The sequence below is a fragment of the Fulmarus glacialis genome, unplaced genomic scaffold (genome assembly GCF_000690835.1).
Source record: "Fulmarus glacialis isolate BGI_N327 unplaced genomic scaffold, ASM69083v1 scaffold17261, whole genome shotgun sequence".
Taxonomy (NCBI): Eukaryota; Metazoa; Chordata; class Aves; order Procellariiformes; family Procellariidae; genus Fulmarus; species Fulmarus glacialis.
Window position 1 is genome coordinate 1 of NW_009191067.1, and position 17,574 is coordinate 17,574.

Consider the following 17,574-nt stretch of genomic DNA (forward strand, 5'->3'; position numbering starts at 1 on the left):
GGCGTGAGGCGATGCAGCCCACCGGGACATCCTCTTACTCAGGTGCAGAGCCCGAGTTAGCACCAGCCGCATCGCCGGGGTTCCTGTCAGTGTTCAAGCCTGCTAATGCTGCGCTACAGTGAGAGAAGGGAGGGGCGGACGTACAGGCTCCGAGTCACGGTGACACAGAGGCAAGGCCTCAGCACGCCGCCGTCCTTCTCAAAGCACAGGTTGTACGTCTCACCCCCTCCCTGCGTCTGTCAAAGCATCCTCCACCATCTAATACTTGCTCTACACTGTCTTAGCTTTAGGAGCTCCTCGAAATTATTTTCAATAGCATGTATGTACCCCAGTGTTAGGTTTTCAAAAATGAAAAGGAGGTACGCCAAGTCCATTGTACATACAGCTGAATTAGGGATAGCAGTAAATGGTAATGCTCTTACCCAGTTTTATTTTTCATTAATACAGTCCCTGATTACTAAAAGACACTTTTTAAGAACACGCAACATTAAAAATCAAGATAAAGACCGTTAAAATCTATATTGGCTAAAACATCCTTTAGCTCCAATTACAATGTATGAAAAATGTGGAGTAAACAGAATATAGACAAAAGGGAATACAAATAAATTAGCATCTAGAAAGGCCAAGTACAAAGCTCTCCCCGAATATTTATTTCACTTCATACTTAAAAACCTTATTCTAAAAGAGAGGGAAGGAAATGTAAATAAATTGCTCCACTTCTGTCATCAACATGATCTATGTAACTCTTCTGTTCTTGCTTCTCGGTTAGATCAAAGTCATGATGCACTTGAAACTGCCAGCTTTTTTAGATGGTCCATGAATACCTGGAGACTAACATCATCTGTCAAGATTGGAGCTCCTGATTCCTGCAGAAAAATAAAGAAATAATGAGCCTAAAATAGTGTTGTTAACAGTGGGGACTAACTGAAAGCAAATCAGATGTCAGCACTGTGAACTACCTGCCTGCTGAGTCAACCACCTTTTTTTTCTGCAAAGGACAGATCCGGTGGAAAGATGCTACTCTTTGGCAACAGCACTGACACTATCCTCTAGTGCAATCTGAACTACTGGAAAACAGAAAGTCTTCTTTCTAAAGCATTAGGAATTTTGCTGCCCAAAGCTCTACACAAACAAGATAAAGAAAGAGGATATAAAAGTCTAGTATTCTCAGATAAATTAGATCTATATGTATCCATATGCTAGTTACTTTTTCCAGAATACTAAATACACTGTGACCTAAGAGTTGTAAATCATATTTGTAGGGAAGGGTGAAGATAAATTTCTACATCAGGTCATCTGAAACCTGTAAGAGCACATTCTACATCAAATTAGCTGCTTCCTTCAGTAGCAGCCACCACACAAAATTCTCCTGGTCTGCCTGCGCCGCATGTGTAGCTGGGATACAGGAAGGGAGATCAAAGGGGCAAAGCATTCCTTGTGGAGACCACTCATCTCCTGCCACCAAGCTGGTGAGGTACTGAGCTGTTGTGGCAGCACTTCTATTTGGACAGCCATTCCTTGGATCCATTGAGAAAAAGCCCCAAAGTCAACTGGATTTTGCTGAAAATTTGTGGGGATTCAGTACAAGAACAGGAACACGAGTTTAGTCATCCAGGCTTGAAAACTATGTTCTGATCATCTTGTCATCTAGTGCTCCCCACCAGTACTGTTTATCTTATCAACAACCATGGACTTGAATAAGCAGATTGAATAAAAATCTAACCTGCCTACGCTTTAGAGACAAATCTAATAAATCAGTTGTGTCTTTTAGAATACTACAATTATTGCAGTCTCGGCTAGTAACTCCATTATCAGATCCTTTGGTACACAGAAATAACCTTGTTTCCTTGCACCGCAAAGCACTGTAAGATTTTCAAATCCAGTCGCGTATGTCTGCAAAAAGCTCTTGGGTAAGGAATAGAGGACAAATGTAACCTGCTCACGGTTTGTGACCATGTGTTCAAACAGGATGGTTACTGCATAGACAAATATGTAAATGTACATTTTTAGAGTATTCCCAAACATAAGCAGCTCTTCCATTGCTTACCTGTCCCCATGCATAGAGGTTATTGTGCGTCTGAGAAGGGTTCACTTTAGACAAGAGGAACCGGGCCTATTAAGACAAAACATTAGAGAAGTAGTTTTGTAAAATGACAGACGTGTCAGCTCCCTCAAGACTTCTTACCGCCTCAGATACATGAACAGCAATGTTCCTCTGCTTTTGCAAGCAAGGTACTAATTTAACTTAAACAGATTTCAAGTCCAGAAACAGCCCTGCTCCACAGACAATTTTTTGCTGGACTTAAAAGCAAGCAGCTGCTTACTTTGAATGGTCGTGTGTTCTGCAAGGATAAATAAGCGATACTATGACTCCGCTGTGACTCCCATAGGGCAGAGACAACAGTATTGCTTAAATGCCTTATAATTTTACAAATTGTTTTGCAGGAAACGATATTCAGGAATCTTGTAACAGAATAAGGTTGAGGAAGAAATCTTGGGGGAGGGAAAGGGGGGAATCAAGTTAAAAACTCTGGGTATCTTCCTGTCCTCTCAAAACGAGACCAGGAATTCATGCTGGTTGCACTCCCTTCCCTGCTATTACTTTGGAGTTAGTTTACCACAAGGTGGTAGCAGTACTCTATGGGCACCTCCATTTGGAAAGGGAAAACATTATCTCCCAACTCTCTCGAAGGGGCACGGAGTGCTCTGCTACAGCCAGGGGCGCTCGCCTGGCAGGGCAGCTCTGGTTCCATGCGATGCGGGCATGTCGCCAGCACTGTTGCATGCCCCTGTCTGCTCTCTGGAAAAGAGGTCAGTGGAGAACCAGCGTTAATACTGTTGCATCAGAAATTAATACCAAATTTTTGGTTTGGAGCATCAGTTCCTGCCTCTTCACTGCTACAAACAAGCCAGACACAGACAAGCACTGCACAACTGCAATTCCAGGAAGGGCAAAAATAGGAACTATTTTATATCCTCATTCGGCATCTGAGAATAAAGGAACAGATGGTCAATCATTCAGCATAACTTACTGTCCTAGCAAGCTAACTGCACTCCCTGTCTTGGGTAAATTTAGATACATAGCCAAATCATTTCTTTCCCACTTCTTTGGGGAATAAAAAGATAATGAAGCTGGCTTTTTCAAGTTTTTTTTCCATCCTCAGATTTCAAAAGCATATCCAGCGACTGATTGACTTATTAAAAGACAATGTTGTAGTAAGAGCTCATGAGAAAATATGCAAGCTCTATACTTTGAAGAGCTAAATTACCACTGTATTTAACTTACAGAACCATCCTTTTAGTAAAGCAGAAAAAGACAGGTATTTGCTCTATTCAAGAACAGAGTTCCTCGATAAACCTCCTTACCTGACTGCCCCCATGTTCAGTGTGGATGTAACGCGGCATTGGGAATCTAGTTTGCAAGATTTCCTGGGCATCATCCAGCGGGGCTTGCAGCAGGTGCTTGAAGTTTTCATATTCAGGCATGTCTTGGTAACCAGCTTTCTGCCACTGTGCAATAGTCTATTGACGGGACAGGGAGGAAATGAAAAAATAGTAGAGATGTCTGCAAGCCTCCCCTTTTTAACCTGCACATCTTAAGGCAGCAGAATGTTACATGTACTTCTGCTTACAGAGTACAGGGCAAATGCACACTTCCGCTACTCTGGCAATAACACTATTTAGTTTCTGTCTGCTCCTGAATTTAAGAACAGGCACTCAACACAAAAGCTGGTAGCAGTTTGTGCAGTGCAAGAGCAATTCGTTGAAAGTGATCTTCAAGCCTTTATGTTTCAGCCTGCACCAACATAGGAAAACAAAGCATTTATAAATCACTGACATTTTGAATCTGACTTGGTCTTAAATGAAGCAGCCATTGCCTTACAGTATTTTCAAGGTACCTAACAATACATACCTAACAATTGCTCTGTACATGCGCAGATCACACCCTCAGCTCTTCCTTTGTCTAAATTTTACTGCAACAGTAGGTAGAAACTGTTTAAGTTAACTCTGGAAGATTTATTGTCATTGTTGACTCAAATGTTCAACTCCTGTTCACATCAATCAGGTATCCCTGCTCACTTCTCAAAGGGAACAAATCCTATATAGAGAGTGAAATCGGGAGCTAATAATGGAGCTGCTGCAAACTATCATGCCAAACTTCAAGCATTTTGGATGAAGGCCACTCCCCAAGCAGGACTAGAAAGGATATAAGGGGGAAAAAGGCATCAAATAACAGGGAGATTTCCAGAGATAAAATGTGGAAAGCCAGCTTCCTCTTCATGCCTTACCACATGACTACTTTAGGGTGTGAGACATTTCCATTCTGCAGCTACAGTAGCATACCAGTCCCTTACAAAACCTGACAGGACTGAAACACAAATCTACAGGTCTGCATACTGAAGAGGCACTGGAAAGCCAAGGCTTTGGATAGATCTGAATGTTCAGAAGCGGCCAGTACCTAAGCACTTACCTCAGTCACAATGGAAGGAATTCAGGAGCAACTGTCAAAAATATCCAATATTTAAAAGAAAAAACTGGAAAAATTCATAACTGATTTCTTTAAGAGCAGCAGTATTTAAGTGTCAAAACGCAGCAACCAAGTATGTCACGTATCTGAAAATCAAACTGCAGCTCTCTGATCTGCTTAGTTTGAAGTTTCTCTGTCCTTTTCCAGGCACGGTAAGGGACCATCTTCATTACCAAGCTAATACGACAGCTAATCCTCAGTGCAGAACACATCCTTATCGACTCCAGTAGGATTTTTTTGTTAAGTCGGACTGTGTGGTAATTGTATTACAACTGGCAGCATGTATACAATGTCATGATGCTAGTGTAGGCTTTGCTAGCAGCTCTTTTTATACTAACAGTGACACTGTCTGCATGCATGGCAGGAGGGAGGGAGTGCAAACAGAGAAAGAGAATGTATTTCACTGTACCTCACCAAGGTAGATAACTATCTGGAAGAAAGTATCCATCAGTAGGATTCTGTCAGGAAGAATACTGCTGCTGTCCAAAAGCACTGGCTGGGGAAAATAAAGAAGACAGTCAGGTGTCACCAAGCCCTCAGAACTGTATCAACCTTCATGGTTGGCCGAACAGCTTGCTCAGCCCTGCCCGTATAGACGCGACTCCACCAACGGCTGCTCAGTCCATGTGAATGCCTTGCAGAGCGCGGTCAGCCTCCCGCAGCATCACTGAACGGAGCAGCAGGTTATCAGCTACTGTATGAAGTGCAGGATGCAAGAGAGCAATTTCTATGGCTATCCAAGTTTAATTTGAAATGATCTTGAACAAAAGTATCTCAAGAACAGTAAGGAATAACATGTGAACTCTGGCAAATGCTGCCAAGAAGGTTTCAAAGTGTTACTCCAGCAGCTCCTGCATTTCTTTCCTGCCAGACACACCCCTTTCAAGGAAGCTACCAGTATAAGGGAATCCGTGTCTGTCCATTGAATACTTGCACAGTTAAACACCGCTGCATAAACAACTGAAAACAATCAGCTGGTGGGAGATTATGACCTGGAAGGGCTGAGTCTTGCTAACTTACGCAGTGGAGATGGCAGCCTCTGGCAGAGAAGCAAAAGTGATACCGACAGCCACAATATTCATCAGATGCTGGGGGACCGGGGCTGTGGCTCAGTGGGAGATGGGTTGGGGAGGTTGTTTTTTGAGAGGTTTTTTGGCGGTTTTGTTTTTTTTAATCAAAGCTGTAAGCTTACTGAAAACACAACTCATATTTTACATTGCCCCATCTCATCCTTTAATAATTACCTTGATTAAAAAAATATATATAGGGGCCTTTTTGCTAAAATAGTGTTACTTTGACTGAATACTCATTATTTTGGATCGATCCACCTCTTCCCGTTGAACAGTGACTCACCTCAGGAGGTCCATGGAAAGAATAAGCATAAAGGATGGGCTGGATCATAATGAGAGACTGGGTCAGATCTTGCCTAGCAAAGTGGTGACGGTAGTAAGAAGATTCATCTGGGCTGTTATTGAAGACCTGCAGGAATGGGGAGCGTCGCAGATGGAACATGAACTGCACCAGAAAGATGGGTGAAAAGAGAAATGTCAGCAAGTTGCCAAAACTTCTGCACCCCAGTCCAATCCTTCTGAACAGCAAATTCTTTGAAGAAAGTCTACCCCTTATTAACTCCTCAGAGTTCTTCCCTTATCAGTCATTTGCAGCACTGAACTAAAAGACCAGCTCACCAAATTAAAAAAGCACCTGTTCCTCCCCTCTTGAATCCGATAAATGGTACAAGATGTTTTATCATCACTGTCACTCACCCTTGCACACTTTTCCCACGGCTGTGGGAAGTGAAGTTCTTACCTGGGGATACAAAGAAAATGATTCTGACAATCTGAAGGAGTTGGGATCGTCTTTGTTGTACTGTCCAAATTTCTGACACTGTTGGAAGCAAAATGGATACTTTGGTTATCTCTCTCTTTTTTTCTTTTACGCCCCCCCCCCCGCCCCCCCCTTTTTTTTCCTTTTTTTTGAATTAACGCTTTTTTTTTTTTGAAGGGTATTCTTTTGGTTGTTTTTAAACACAGCAACCAAGGCTTGAACGTGACAACAAGTAGTAATATAAAATTTACATGCTATTTTTCTTTAAGTCAGTGGTTTCTGTATCTTACTGGAATGAAAATGATGATTTGACCTATTTATCTATTTTTAGATATATATATTAAATCTAGATTTGAAATTATCTAAGAGCGAAAGAAATAGTGTTTCTAGTCGTACCCAATTTTTTCCATTAATCAGGGATACTATGTTAGACCTAAGCTGCTTTGTATGCTATGAAACACTTCTGCAGCAACTCTACTTCCTTCTAGAGCAGCAACAGACTGGCATTTCACTAACTGCTTCACTGAAAATAAGAAGCCTCAATGGTTTTAGCAATTTAACTATAAATGACTCCACAATCATTTCAGCATGCAGCATGCCCGTGTGTGTTTTGGTGCTCAAATCTTTATTTGATATTGGCCCTGTTTTTTCAATGTCTGATATGCCACATCTGTTAGTATCAACTCCACATGGTGTTTGGACAAAGCCAGAGCTGACTTAGGAAATTCAGGCTTGTGAAATTCAAAGAAAGAGACAGTATGAAGTTGCAGAAGTGATTACTGCCCTGAACTTGGCACCAGTGAGCCCACATTGGAATGCTGCATCCAGTTTTGGGCTTCCCAGTGCAAGACAGACATGGATATACTGGAATGAGTTTAGCAGAGGCCACCAAGCCTGTGAGGGGCTGGAGCACCTCATGTAGAAAGAGAGGCTGAAGAAGCTGGGTTTGTTCAGCCTGGTGAAGAGTGGGATCAGGGAGTCGTATCTCTGTCTACAGCTACCTGACGGGTAGCTGGAGAAATGGAAGTTCTGATGGGGACGGGAGAAAAGAAAAGAAAAAAAAAAATCTCAGTGGCTGTGATTAAACATTGGAACAGGTTGTCAAGAGAAGCAAGAGAAACTCCAAGAGATCTTCAAAACTCAGCTGAACAAGAGCTGGAGCAACCTGCTCTAACTTCAAAGCTGGCCCTCCTTTGAGGAGGGGGGTTGAACCAGAGACCTCCAGAGGTCCCTTCCCACCTGCATTATTCTGTGTTTCACTATCACTTCTTTAATCACAGGTTTAACCCTTTCGCATGATGGGATGTTTACCTGCCCTGATCATAATAGCTTCTGAGCTATTGCATACTACAACTATGGGACTGTGGTCAGAGCACAAATGAAGCAAGTCAATATAGAAAAAGAACAGCGTTTTCATTTCCAGAGACTATTTTTACTAAAATCAAGAACACACCCAACCGCAGTCTATTAGTCTTACCAGTCTGATCAGCTGTCTGTCCAGCCATCGCAGAACATCAGGTCCCTCCTCAGATTCAGCTCTGTACACTCCCAGCCGTGCCATCAGCACAGCAGCTGCTTCCTGGTCAAATGCAGCTTCTATATGCTGGAGTTGACTCTGTGCATCTGCCCAACTATAGGGTTAGTAAACGGTTAGTGCTACGTGTATTCACCTTCAGCAAAACCCAAACCAAATTCAGCCTCCCTGTGCCAAATACTCTGTGGCCAATGCACGCAACAAAAAGCTAGAAGAATTCCAGCACAGACTGCGGCTTAAATTTCTGCCATTCTGCCGAAGAACTGGCGTAAGATACTCACTTTCTGGCTATGGTGGTGACACGAATGCGTTTCTGCGTATTGGAGTGTTGATACTGAGTGACAAACTGCACTGCCCCTCTGCCTCCCTGAGGTATTGGTGCATTGTGCTGCAAATGAAACAAGGTAAGCCTTCAAAACGGGCTGGCTTTTCCGTAACTCTGTACACTACAGAGAACTCCAGGGCATCATTTGAGCAATCATAGAATAAGTACAAGCTAGAGATGGACCAGAGAAGAGCCACACATCTGTTAGTGTTGTGTCTTCCAGCAGCCCTCACAGTCAAGTGGTGTTGGGCCCATTCAATATTGACACTTCCTTAGCTTGGCCCTTAAAGGATGGCAGCAACTTATCATCTCTATAGCAACGAACACAAGAATGGCAGTACAAGGTGTGAGAAAAGGTCCTGTGAGTCCACCATCCTATTCCCAACAGTAATAAGCCCACACAGCAGAGAAGACAAAGAGACACACATGTGGAATAGAATTCCTTTGGGGTGGCCTTCCTAGTTTCTAGCTGCCACATGCTCAGAAACTTCCCCAGCAAAAGTCGCTTCTGAGCCATCAAGTTATTACAACTTGGAGAACCAACTCTCCAAGAATTTGAAGGTATTTATACTTTTATTCAAAACAGCACCTACTGGCAGAAAGACAATTTCTTCTTTGTTAAATAAATGCCATAGGAAGAAATCAAGGAAAGAATGCAGGTTTTGTACAGAACAAAAATATTAGACAATTTATGCATATGAAAACAACCTCTGAGACTATTTCTTTGGCACAAAACATTTGGTTGCTTTGCAACCACTCATCTGCAACACAGGGGATGTCATTGCATTTCCTGGCCCTGTTACTAAAAAATACTTTGGTGTGTAAAAAAGATGACTGAAAATAAAAGAGAAGCCAGGACTGACCTGATTTACCACTTCAAAGTAAATGGCCAGAGTTGTGCTGGGATCCAGACTACAAATTTTCCACTGGGATGTTCCTCCAATTCCAAGCTCCTGCACAGAATTGAAAAGAAAGCAGCATTTTTGTTTCTAGCAGCACGTAAGGCAAGCTTACATTAAATTCTTATCAGAGGTACAAGTTACAGCAGGCCTTCTACATTTCTTATCTTTTGGGTGTGTGACAGGACACTGAAGCACATACAGTTAAAAAAGTCTTATGGGGCAAGAATTTAGTCTAGGGAAGACTGTCTTTTCCTAGGGGTGTTTCCAAATTGTTCTTCTCCTTGAAAATTCTGACATTCTAGCTGAGCTGTAGGTCTAGACAGAAACTTTGCACTGTTTATTTACTTCTTTATTAAAGACTTTTCCATGTCAGAAACTTACGTTTTCAGAGACACATGGCCCTTTAGCATTCAGGGATGTGCATGGTCCAATAGCTCCTGCAATTTTCAGCTCCCTAGAAGTCTAGAACAAGGTAAAAAAAGTTGTGGTTTTGTTGGGTTTTTTTAAATCGAGTCAGTCAAGTAGAATACACACAGACTAAATCAGCTTTGAGCAGATGATGCATACACATGGCTGTGAGAGAAAGTATCTTTGAGTACTTTCCCAGATTACCTACTGCTACAATTAGTAAATGTAAGAGAATCTACATAGTCACATTTTAATAACGAAGACATATTTATAGTGACCACAAGAGAGTATGAAATGTTCCTTGCTGAGTTAGGAAAGGCTGAGCTTAGCTGCCTTTAAAAAAAAAAAAAAAAAAAAAAAAAAAAAGAAAAACACACAAACTTAATAAGCTTTCAAACAAAAATCCCTCCACTCACTCCAGTACAGTGCTTCTCTCAAAACAGACACTTCGGCTGACCTCAAACACACAGAATTTTCTACACCCCAGGTACTTAATCGACTTTTGAATGAACAGCACTTGTATTTCCCGGTTCATGTCATCCAATGAAACTAATCTCTCACCTTCACATCCAAACTTGCACCAAAAGCCATCCGAAATTCCCCGTTGAACCCTTTGTTAAATACCCGCTGGAAGGTCTGCTTGAAGAGAGAAGTATTGAAGGAGTCTCCCATCACCATGTGTCCTCTGGGAAAGAAAAAACAATACACAAGGGAACTGAAGAAACTGGGAACTAGAAGTAAAGCACAAAGGATACCTTCCTCCAACTCTCATGCATGCAAACAAATGCAGAAACTGTTTTAAAGCATGCCTTTGCATAGGTAGAATTCACATCAGGGAACAAAGATTCATGGATGCCTCCTCCAAAGCCAGACAAGTTAATGCTCCATCTTTGCCAGCTTGCTTTCTCAACTGTATTTCTAGCTGCCTCAAAAACGCTCACGTTAGAAACATCTCAACCCAGAAAAAAGCTCTGCTCAGCCTGCTTCCCCTGAGCAGGGCTGGGTGCATGGCTGGAACCACCCACACTACAGACAGGATGGCTGCACCGCTGCAGCACGAGGACGAGTGCATGGGTCTGTGCTGTGCCTCCCCCAGACCTGATCAGATGGGGCTTAGTAACACAACCAAAGGGTCAAACAATCTCTCTTCTGCTTACTGAGGATTATGTGATTATTTACAAATACCTTGCATTTCCCCAAACCATTCTTTGGTACCTAGACACAGCAGATTTAAAATGCCCAATAAAAGACATTATGAGTGCCTAAAAGGCCCAGTTTAGCAAACAGGCTTCCTCACAGAGACCGTAAGGTTTTCATCAATATTGAACACAGACATTTACCCCTTAGAGATGTCACTTAAAACTAGATCCAGGGAAGCCAAGAATCCCTGGAGAAAGTGCAAGTGAGCTGTTAAGCAGAGAAAATCTGGCCCACACAAGGAAAGCTTCTACCCACCATGCCCAAAGCTCTGCTCTTCCAATGGCACTTCAGTCATGCACACACCTCAAAGCATGGCATCTCTATCCCATCAATTCTGGAAAGGATACTTGCTATCTCCCAAGGAGGCAGAAGGCATTTGCAAAAGACATATTGCACCATGCTTTAGAATACCTTTCTCAAAACAGGACATCGAGTTTTCTACCAGCAGTGCTAATTCACATGCTGTTTTGAGACTTTAGAAATGTGGACTGGGATCAGGGGAGGCTTGCCATATAGTTCCTGGCAAATTCAAACCACACAATTTAGAATAGAACGATAAAAATTTCACTCTTTTGCCCTGACAGCAAACTTAACTGCTTTCTGAACCGTTCTCCCCCTCCAAAAGAAAATACAGGAGCCAACTTTGTGCTCTCCTGCTATGAACATACCCAGTGAGGTTTGCACAGCACTTCATCTCTAGCAGTCCAGTCTGATCCAGGGCGCAGGCATAGATGTCGATGCAATGCCCGTTGGCTGCAGTGCGATTAGCCAGAGTCTCGAAGTGCTGGGGAAAACATACACGGCGTTTAGGATGCCGCAATGGGCAATTTTTCTTCTGCTCTCCAGCAGAGTCCAACACGTGAAACACAAGGTACAAATGAAGCAATTACCAGTGCTGTAGTAAGAAAACAGCTGTTTACTCTTACTGCTTTGCTGGAGCACACTTCTCCCTCCTAGGATGTTTGCAGTTGGATGAGCTTGAGTTGCATGTTGCAAATACAGAGAGTGCATGAATTGCACGGGATCTTTGTCTGTGATAATCTAGTGGGAACCCAAAGGTTCCAGGTAATAGTTACAGGTGTCATACTGCTTCCTCTAAGCTGACAGGCACATTTCATGCCTGACATTTTAACTATTTTAAGTGTTGTTTCATATGCCAGGAAGACAAAGGAGGCTTTCTGGAAGTGACCAATTCTTGGAAGACACGTTTTTTCCACCCCAGAAGCAGATACAATAATGTTGATGAACAAACCCTCCACCCACCATCAGCTAAGAAAAAACACTGAAATACTTCTTTTTCTGAGAAGGCACAAGATTGTGCTGGAGAATTACCTAGGAGGAAGTCTTTTTTACCCTTCCCTTGACCATTCTCACAATTTAATGTACACAAAAGGCTCAGGCACTTCAAGGACAACCATGCAAATATCTGGACATACTGTTCCCACATCGAGAGAATGGAACATGTTTGTTCCCAGGGGAAGGACATTGGACAGCTGTCAACATAGCGGTGTATGTAGGTTTGTGTTATGTCCTTTCCCCCCATTTAGTGTTCTGACACAATATTCAGTTTCTGTTTTTAAACACACCCAGCAGGCACTAGCACCTACTTTGGTGGCCTTCCTCATGAACCTTGCGTTGTCCTTCTCTATGTCATGCCAAGAACGGATGGGTGTTTTCAGTTCATCTCCCACCACCATGCCTGGTCCTTGTGTTGGTGGCCCACCTGTAAACAGCATTATTCTGGCCCCTGTGTTTGGAAATGTGCCCTAAAATAAAAATAAAGACTTATATCAGAGAGAGAGTGGGGGGAAAAAAAGGAAAAAAAAAGGAGAGACAGATTAAATGGCAACAATGCTTTCTTTAGAAAAGTGTCTGAATGAATTTCTGCAATGTCATTAGGGACCTGTCTCTGCTAGAGGCCACCTTGATAAATAGCAATGCATCTCCTGCAGTTACAGCACTCTCAAGTTTAGACTCAAGCTACATGAAGCTTCATATCTTCATAACAGGAAGCAGGCAGTTTCTGTTCTTTTTACTTACATCTTAGATGACCCTCAGATAAACCCAGTGCATAGTATCACCTCCACATGGCTATACATACAAGAATCAGAGACCTTTAAACACCTGCATATTTTACCATTTAGATGTAAACTCCAAGCCCACTCTACACCAGCTGGTGCTAATTCATGTCAAATGTAGTAGAGACAAATTGCACCTCTGCAGCCCAAGCTGGACTGACACCTGCACATGTCTCAGCAAAGACTGCCAGGTGCTTACTTTGACCAGCTAATCTCAAACAGCAGCACTAAGAGTACCTCCAATAAGCCCACAGCAATCGAAAGAGCTACTCCAGTGGAACGTAAAGGCCTCGTTCCCTGGGTCACTGGCCATGGGTCCCTTTGCAGTTCTCCAAGCAGATCTGTTAAATTCATGTCAATCTTATGTACTGGCTGCAGAAACCTGCAAAAATTCAAATAAAATGTTTTCCTGCTTATAAGTCCATTCAGTTTAGTTAAGAAACTTTGTTCCTGGCACACATAAGTTATCAGAAGCAAAAAGTCACGCAACATGTTCCCTTCTTACATCCAAACCTTCCAAGATAACAGGCCTGCGCAAAATAAAAAAATTGATCAAAGCAAGACATCAGGAACTGACACAAAGGCAAAGTCACATAAAGCATAGGAAAGAACTTCAATGGTGATTTAGTCTACCAAAAAACGCACAAGAGCTGCCACTGAAAAAGAGGAGCTGAGAAGGAGAAAACTGTATTCAGCAGAGGCAAATACAGCTTTACTGTTCAGGGGTCACTGCTTGCCTGTCAATCATTTTTTGGACTTGCTGGGTCAGGGGGTAGGAGATGGTATGCAGGATTGTTATGCATAGACCAGGTTCCCTGTTGGCTGGTCAATCAAAAAGACAGGCCCTTGCTCCAAGCGACTCCTGAGCAATATGCTTTCCAAGAAATTGGAAAGCATACTCTGTTTTTCAAGAAATCTAGCCTGAATGGCAATCATGTTCTTGCAACTGCAAAACCAAGATTCTATAGAAGTCTAATACATTGCCTGCAGCTCTAGTAAATCCCATCCATACATACCACTTAAAAAAAAAGTGACAAGACCATACCATTTAAATCTTACAAAGACTCCTCTTGGGAAACCCAGGTTTAGAAGTGTGACCCCAAAGGGGCATAAAACATCTGCCCTACTTTTCTGCTGTGCTGGTCTAGCTTACCTGCTTGAAATAACAGGTTGCTCTGGAGTTTGAAGAGGTCTTCCCGGTTGAAGGGGGACAGCTGGCCTTGAAAGTCCAAGCATATCCTAGAGAATAGTAAAGAGGAGGCAGAGAAGATGTACTGTTCAAACACTAAACATATTATTTGCTGTCAAGAAATATACCCCAAGGCCTGCAATACTGTAGCATTAAAATCTGTGAAATTATTAATCTCTGAACTCCCATTAGGAATGGATCAATGGGTCCATTATGTGAGATACACAAACTCTGTCTTGGACAAGATTCCAAGGAATTTACAAAGGCAAAAAGGCAGGATAGATATTGAAAGGGAAATAGACTAACAGTTAAGAGCACTGAACCCTCCTTCCTCCCCGAGAGGCCAGAGCTTGAAAGACCAGCAGTGGTGTCAACAGAGCTATCAGGAACAAGCCACTGGCCAAAGAGATGGCAGAACATACCTGTATTTGCTTAGCTGTCAAGTCCTTTGTGCCCCTAAACACATAGCTCTTGGAAATCCCTTCACAGCTCAGCTCGTGAACCTGGACCATTCTGCCAAAAGTGATAAGCCCCACCAGAGCGTCGGCAGGCAGCAAACTTAGGGACATCTGGAGGGACTCCTTCAGCGCCTGCAAGTCCTCCTCTTCTAAGCATGTGTCGACAACATACAGGAAGATCAATGGCGTCTGCGGACCTCGCTAATGTGGAAAGAAATGGATTTACTAGACACATGTATATGCCAGGTGACACTTTATAATGCCTCCAGCCAAGGAATAAAATGAGCCCTATCGAAAGCACCTTGCAGAAATGTTATTTATTTGCATTATCTTAAGTAAGTCTAATACATACATAATCTGTCACAAACAAGACAATTCTGGGGGCTTCAAACTCGCCTGTGATTCACTTACCTGCACTATATATTCAATTGTTGAAAACTGAGGCATAAGCTCTGCTGGTTGATTGACTTCGGATATGCCTGCATATGCTGGAGGGAACTGAAAAAGAGAACAAAAAATTAGGACAAGGAAGTTGCAGGACAGAAATGTAGGGCCCTCCTTTGCGGTACAGAGGCTGCCCTGCTCATGACGTGGTTATTCAACTCTTTATTTACTGCCACTGCACCAAACTCATTAATTAATGCAAAAGACCCATACTGCTGTTTTCCTAAGCACAAACAAGTGGCCAGCAGTACAGAGAACTGCTCAATCCAATGTAAATAAAAGGTAGGACTAAAGCAGCAACTATGCATTAGTTGAAATTCATTCAGCCACGCGATAGTTTCTGATGGCAAAATTCTACTCAAATCTAATGAATTTCATGCTTGGCAAGAACAGTAAACATCAAGTGCAAAAAACACACTGGAAACACATGGGACAAAATAGCATTTTTATCTCCTTCCTGTGCCCTGCACACTGGTAAAATCACTGGCAAAACTGAACTGAAAACAGACAAGATTTCAGGTAAAACAGACCCATTAATAAGTACTCTGGCCTGGGCTCAGCAAGAGAAAAAGGCCAAGGGAAGGAATCTAGAAAAGTGGGATTTATGCTTAACATCCTTTGCCAGGGGAAGCCATCAATAAAATGTTCACTGAAAAGATGGAAGGGCTGATGCTTTTTCCAACTTACCTGATTCCTCTGAAAACAGAAGTTACAAGCCCAGAGCTTGGCCCGATAGTCAACTTGGCTGCAAGGGAAAGATGAGGCGTTAGTATAACTATAGGAACAATTTTACAGCACAGCTTCACAATTATCTGTGCTGGCTCACAGCACTGAGGAAGAAACAGAATATCAGACACTCCAACTTGAACAACAAGGGGTTTAGGTATTCAGACTCTTGTTCTATTGCCAGAAAGTCCATTAGCTCATCCAGCCCTGCCACTTGCTGGCTTGTCAGCATGACAGACCACTGACAGCTCTCCGGAGCTTAGCCTTTGGCAGGCAAAGACTTGGGTGTAATCATTCTTTCATTATTCTTGGGCTTATCCCAGTCATCTTATTGTTTGTACAGCTGTAGCACACAAGTACTCCACTCATGGAGCAGCAGGAGCCATTCACCCAGATTCTGTGCAAACACTGAACAAATAGGCTGTTCCCTTTGAGTTTACTCTCCTCAGCCCGTTACGACATCCTGTAAGTGCTGGTGCAGTAAAGCCTGGCCATATTCTTATTTCATGGGCTTGATCTCTTCTTACTTCCTCTTACAGGCCTTCCCTGCTTTTTCTCAGCCCAATGCTATGCTCCGAGTATGTACGATCATCACATGATTTTGGGGCCAAGATTATTCCTCTTGAATTCTCAGCAAAACTTCAAAGAAAACTTTGATGCTTATACTGGAACAGACCTACAAGCAGTAGGATGTGTAGGAAGCAGGAAACCAAGTGAACATCACAGCCCAGACGACAATATCAGGATAACCAGCATTTTTGTTTATATTAAGTTTCATCATTCACTACAAAATTCTCTGGGATGGTAACAGGACTGGCCATTTCCATATCATCTCTGCCTCAATAGCTTCCCCAAAGGCACTCCTCTCCCCTCTGTTTCTGGCAGCTCTAGTAACGGGCCGGCATTCAACGTATCTCATTAGGCATACATGGATTTTAACAAACCCACTACATCTAAATGAAAGAGGCTGCCAGGCACTGGGCAGAGAAAAAGGGGAACAAGAAGTAGTGAAGTTCAGACAAAAACTAGGTACTATCCAGTCGCTCTTAACATCCCCAGCCAAGAAATTCGTACCAGAGTGGGTTGAGCACTGCTTTGCAAGTCGGCCTGCTACAAAGCACTGGTTCATACTGCACAGGCGGCAGGTCAAGACGCTCCTTCAGTGGGGTCAGAAGACAGGCCAGGGGGACAACCATCCTTGTGGCCTCCAGCCTGCTGGAGGGCCACACGTTCCAGCTGAAACGCACTCCATCACGCTCCTCATTTTGCTGGATGAACTCCAGGTACGTTGCCATGGGACTGCAGAAGCTCTGAAAGGACATAAGCAACACACGTTCAGACAGCAGTCGCCTGTTTGGACAACAGTCCCGCAAAGGAGGTCAGCAGATCAACTACATGTAGGCACGAGACATTGCAGGACAAAGCCAATACATTATAATGAGTTAATCCCGTTATCAAAAGAACCATGTGAACATTAATCTCTTCTGTCCAGTGCTCTCATCAAAATCCCAGACAATTAAAACCCCACCAAATCCAATGAAGAAACACGAAAATCTGACATCAAAGCCAGAACGCAAGTTTTTTTTCTTGTGATCCACATTTAACATCCCAATACCCACTCAGCCTCAAGGCAATCCTGCCTGACTTAGGTCAGTAAAGGAGAACAGGTCAGATTTCCAACACATCCTGAAGACTTTGGCTGAAACCTTGTGGAGAGAAAAGGAGGCCAAGTCTGAGACCAAAACACTGATCACAAATGTCATCTGGTTGCCAGCCTGCCCTGCTTACAGATGGAAAGGAACACATGACAAAAAGGCCAAAAAAGATCTTTGGTGATTTTAGACACCCTCTGTGCGTGGCACCATGTCCCACTCCCAGTAAGGGAGGAACTGAGAGTCCAGCAGACTTCAGAAAAGACTTGCTCTTCAAGGAAGGATATCCCCAACACACCAGAG

At 43.0% G+C, this 17,574-nt stretch overlaps 1 protein-coding gene across 2 annotated transcripts; it reads right to left on the bottom strand.

The window, feature by feature from the left end:
• Window positions 1–416: 416 nt before the first annotated feature.
• SEC23B (Sec23 homolog B (S. cerevisiae)) lies at window positions 417–16,926 on the bottom strand. 2 transcript variants are annotated; one of them, XM_009586559.1, is made up of 19 exons: window positions 16,694–16,926; window positions 15,581–15,638; window positions 14,861–14,947; window positions 14,414–14,650; window positions 13,956–14,041; window positions 13,040–13,184; window positions 12,332–12,490; window positions 11,393–11,508; window positions 10,086–10,209; window positions 9,498–9,578; window positions 9,078–9,167; window positions 8,171–8,277; window positions 7,833–7,986; window positions 6,338–6,415; window positions 5,882–6,043; window positions 4,938–5,024; window positions 3,367–3,522; window positions 2,048–2,113; window positions 417–866 (listed from the first exon to the last, which is right to left on the bottom strand). In XM_009586559.1, the coding sequence occupies exons 1-19, from the start codon at window positions 16,912–16,914 to the stop codon at window positions 777–779; spliced, it is 2,304 nt and encodes a 767-aa protein (XP_009584854.1). In that variant the 5' UTR covers window positions 16,915–16,926; the 3' UTR covers window positions 417–776. The 2 variants fall into 2 exon arrangements, with proteins under 2 accessions (XP_009584854.1, XP_009584855.1); XM_009586560.1 differs by having other exon boundaries at window positions 615–866; window positions 14,414–14,598; window positions 14,857–14,947.
• Window positions 16,927–17,574: the final 648 nt, after the last annotated feature.

Excerpts from the sequence above, each read along its gene's own strand:
- SEC23B (XM_009586559.1), bottom strand. The coding sequence starts at position 16,914 with ATGGCAACGTACCTGGAGTTCATCCAGCAAAATGAGGAGCGTGATGGA. Across the intron at positions 11,509-12,331 it reads TCATGAGGAAGGCCACCAAA|CACTTCGAGACTCTGGCTAA; the intron begins GTAGGTGCTAGT and ends TGTTTTCCCCAG. Across the intron at positions 2,114-3,366 it reads CTGAACATGGGGGCAGTCAG|GCCCGGTTCCTCTTGTCTAA; the intron begins GTAAGGAGGTTT and ends TTGTCTTAATAG.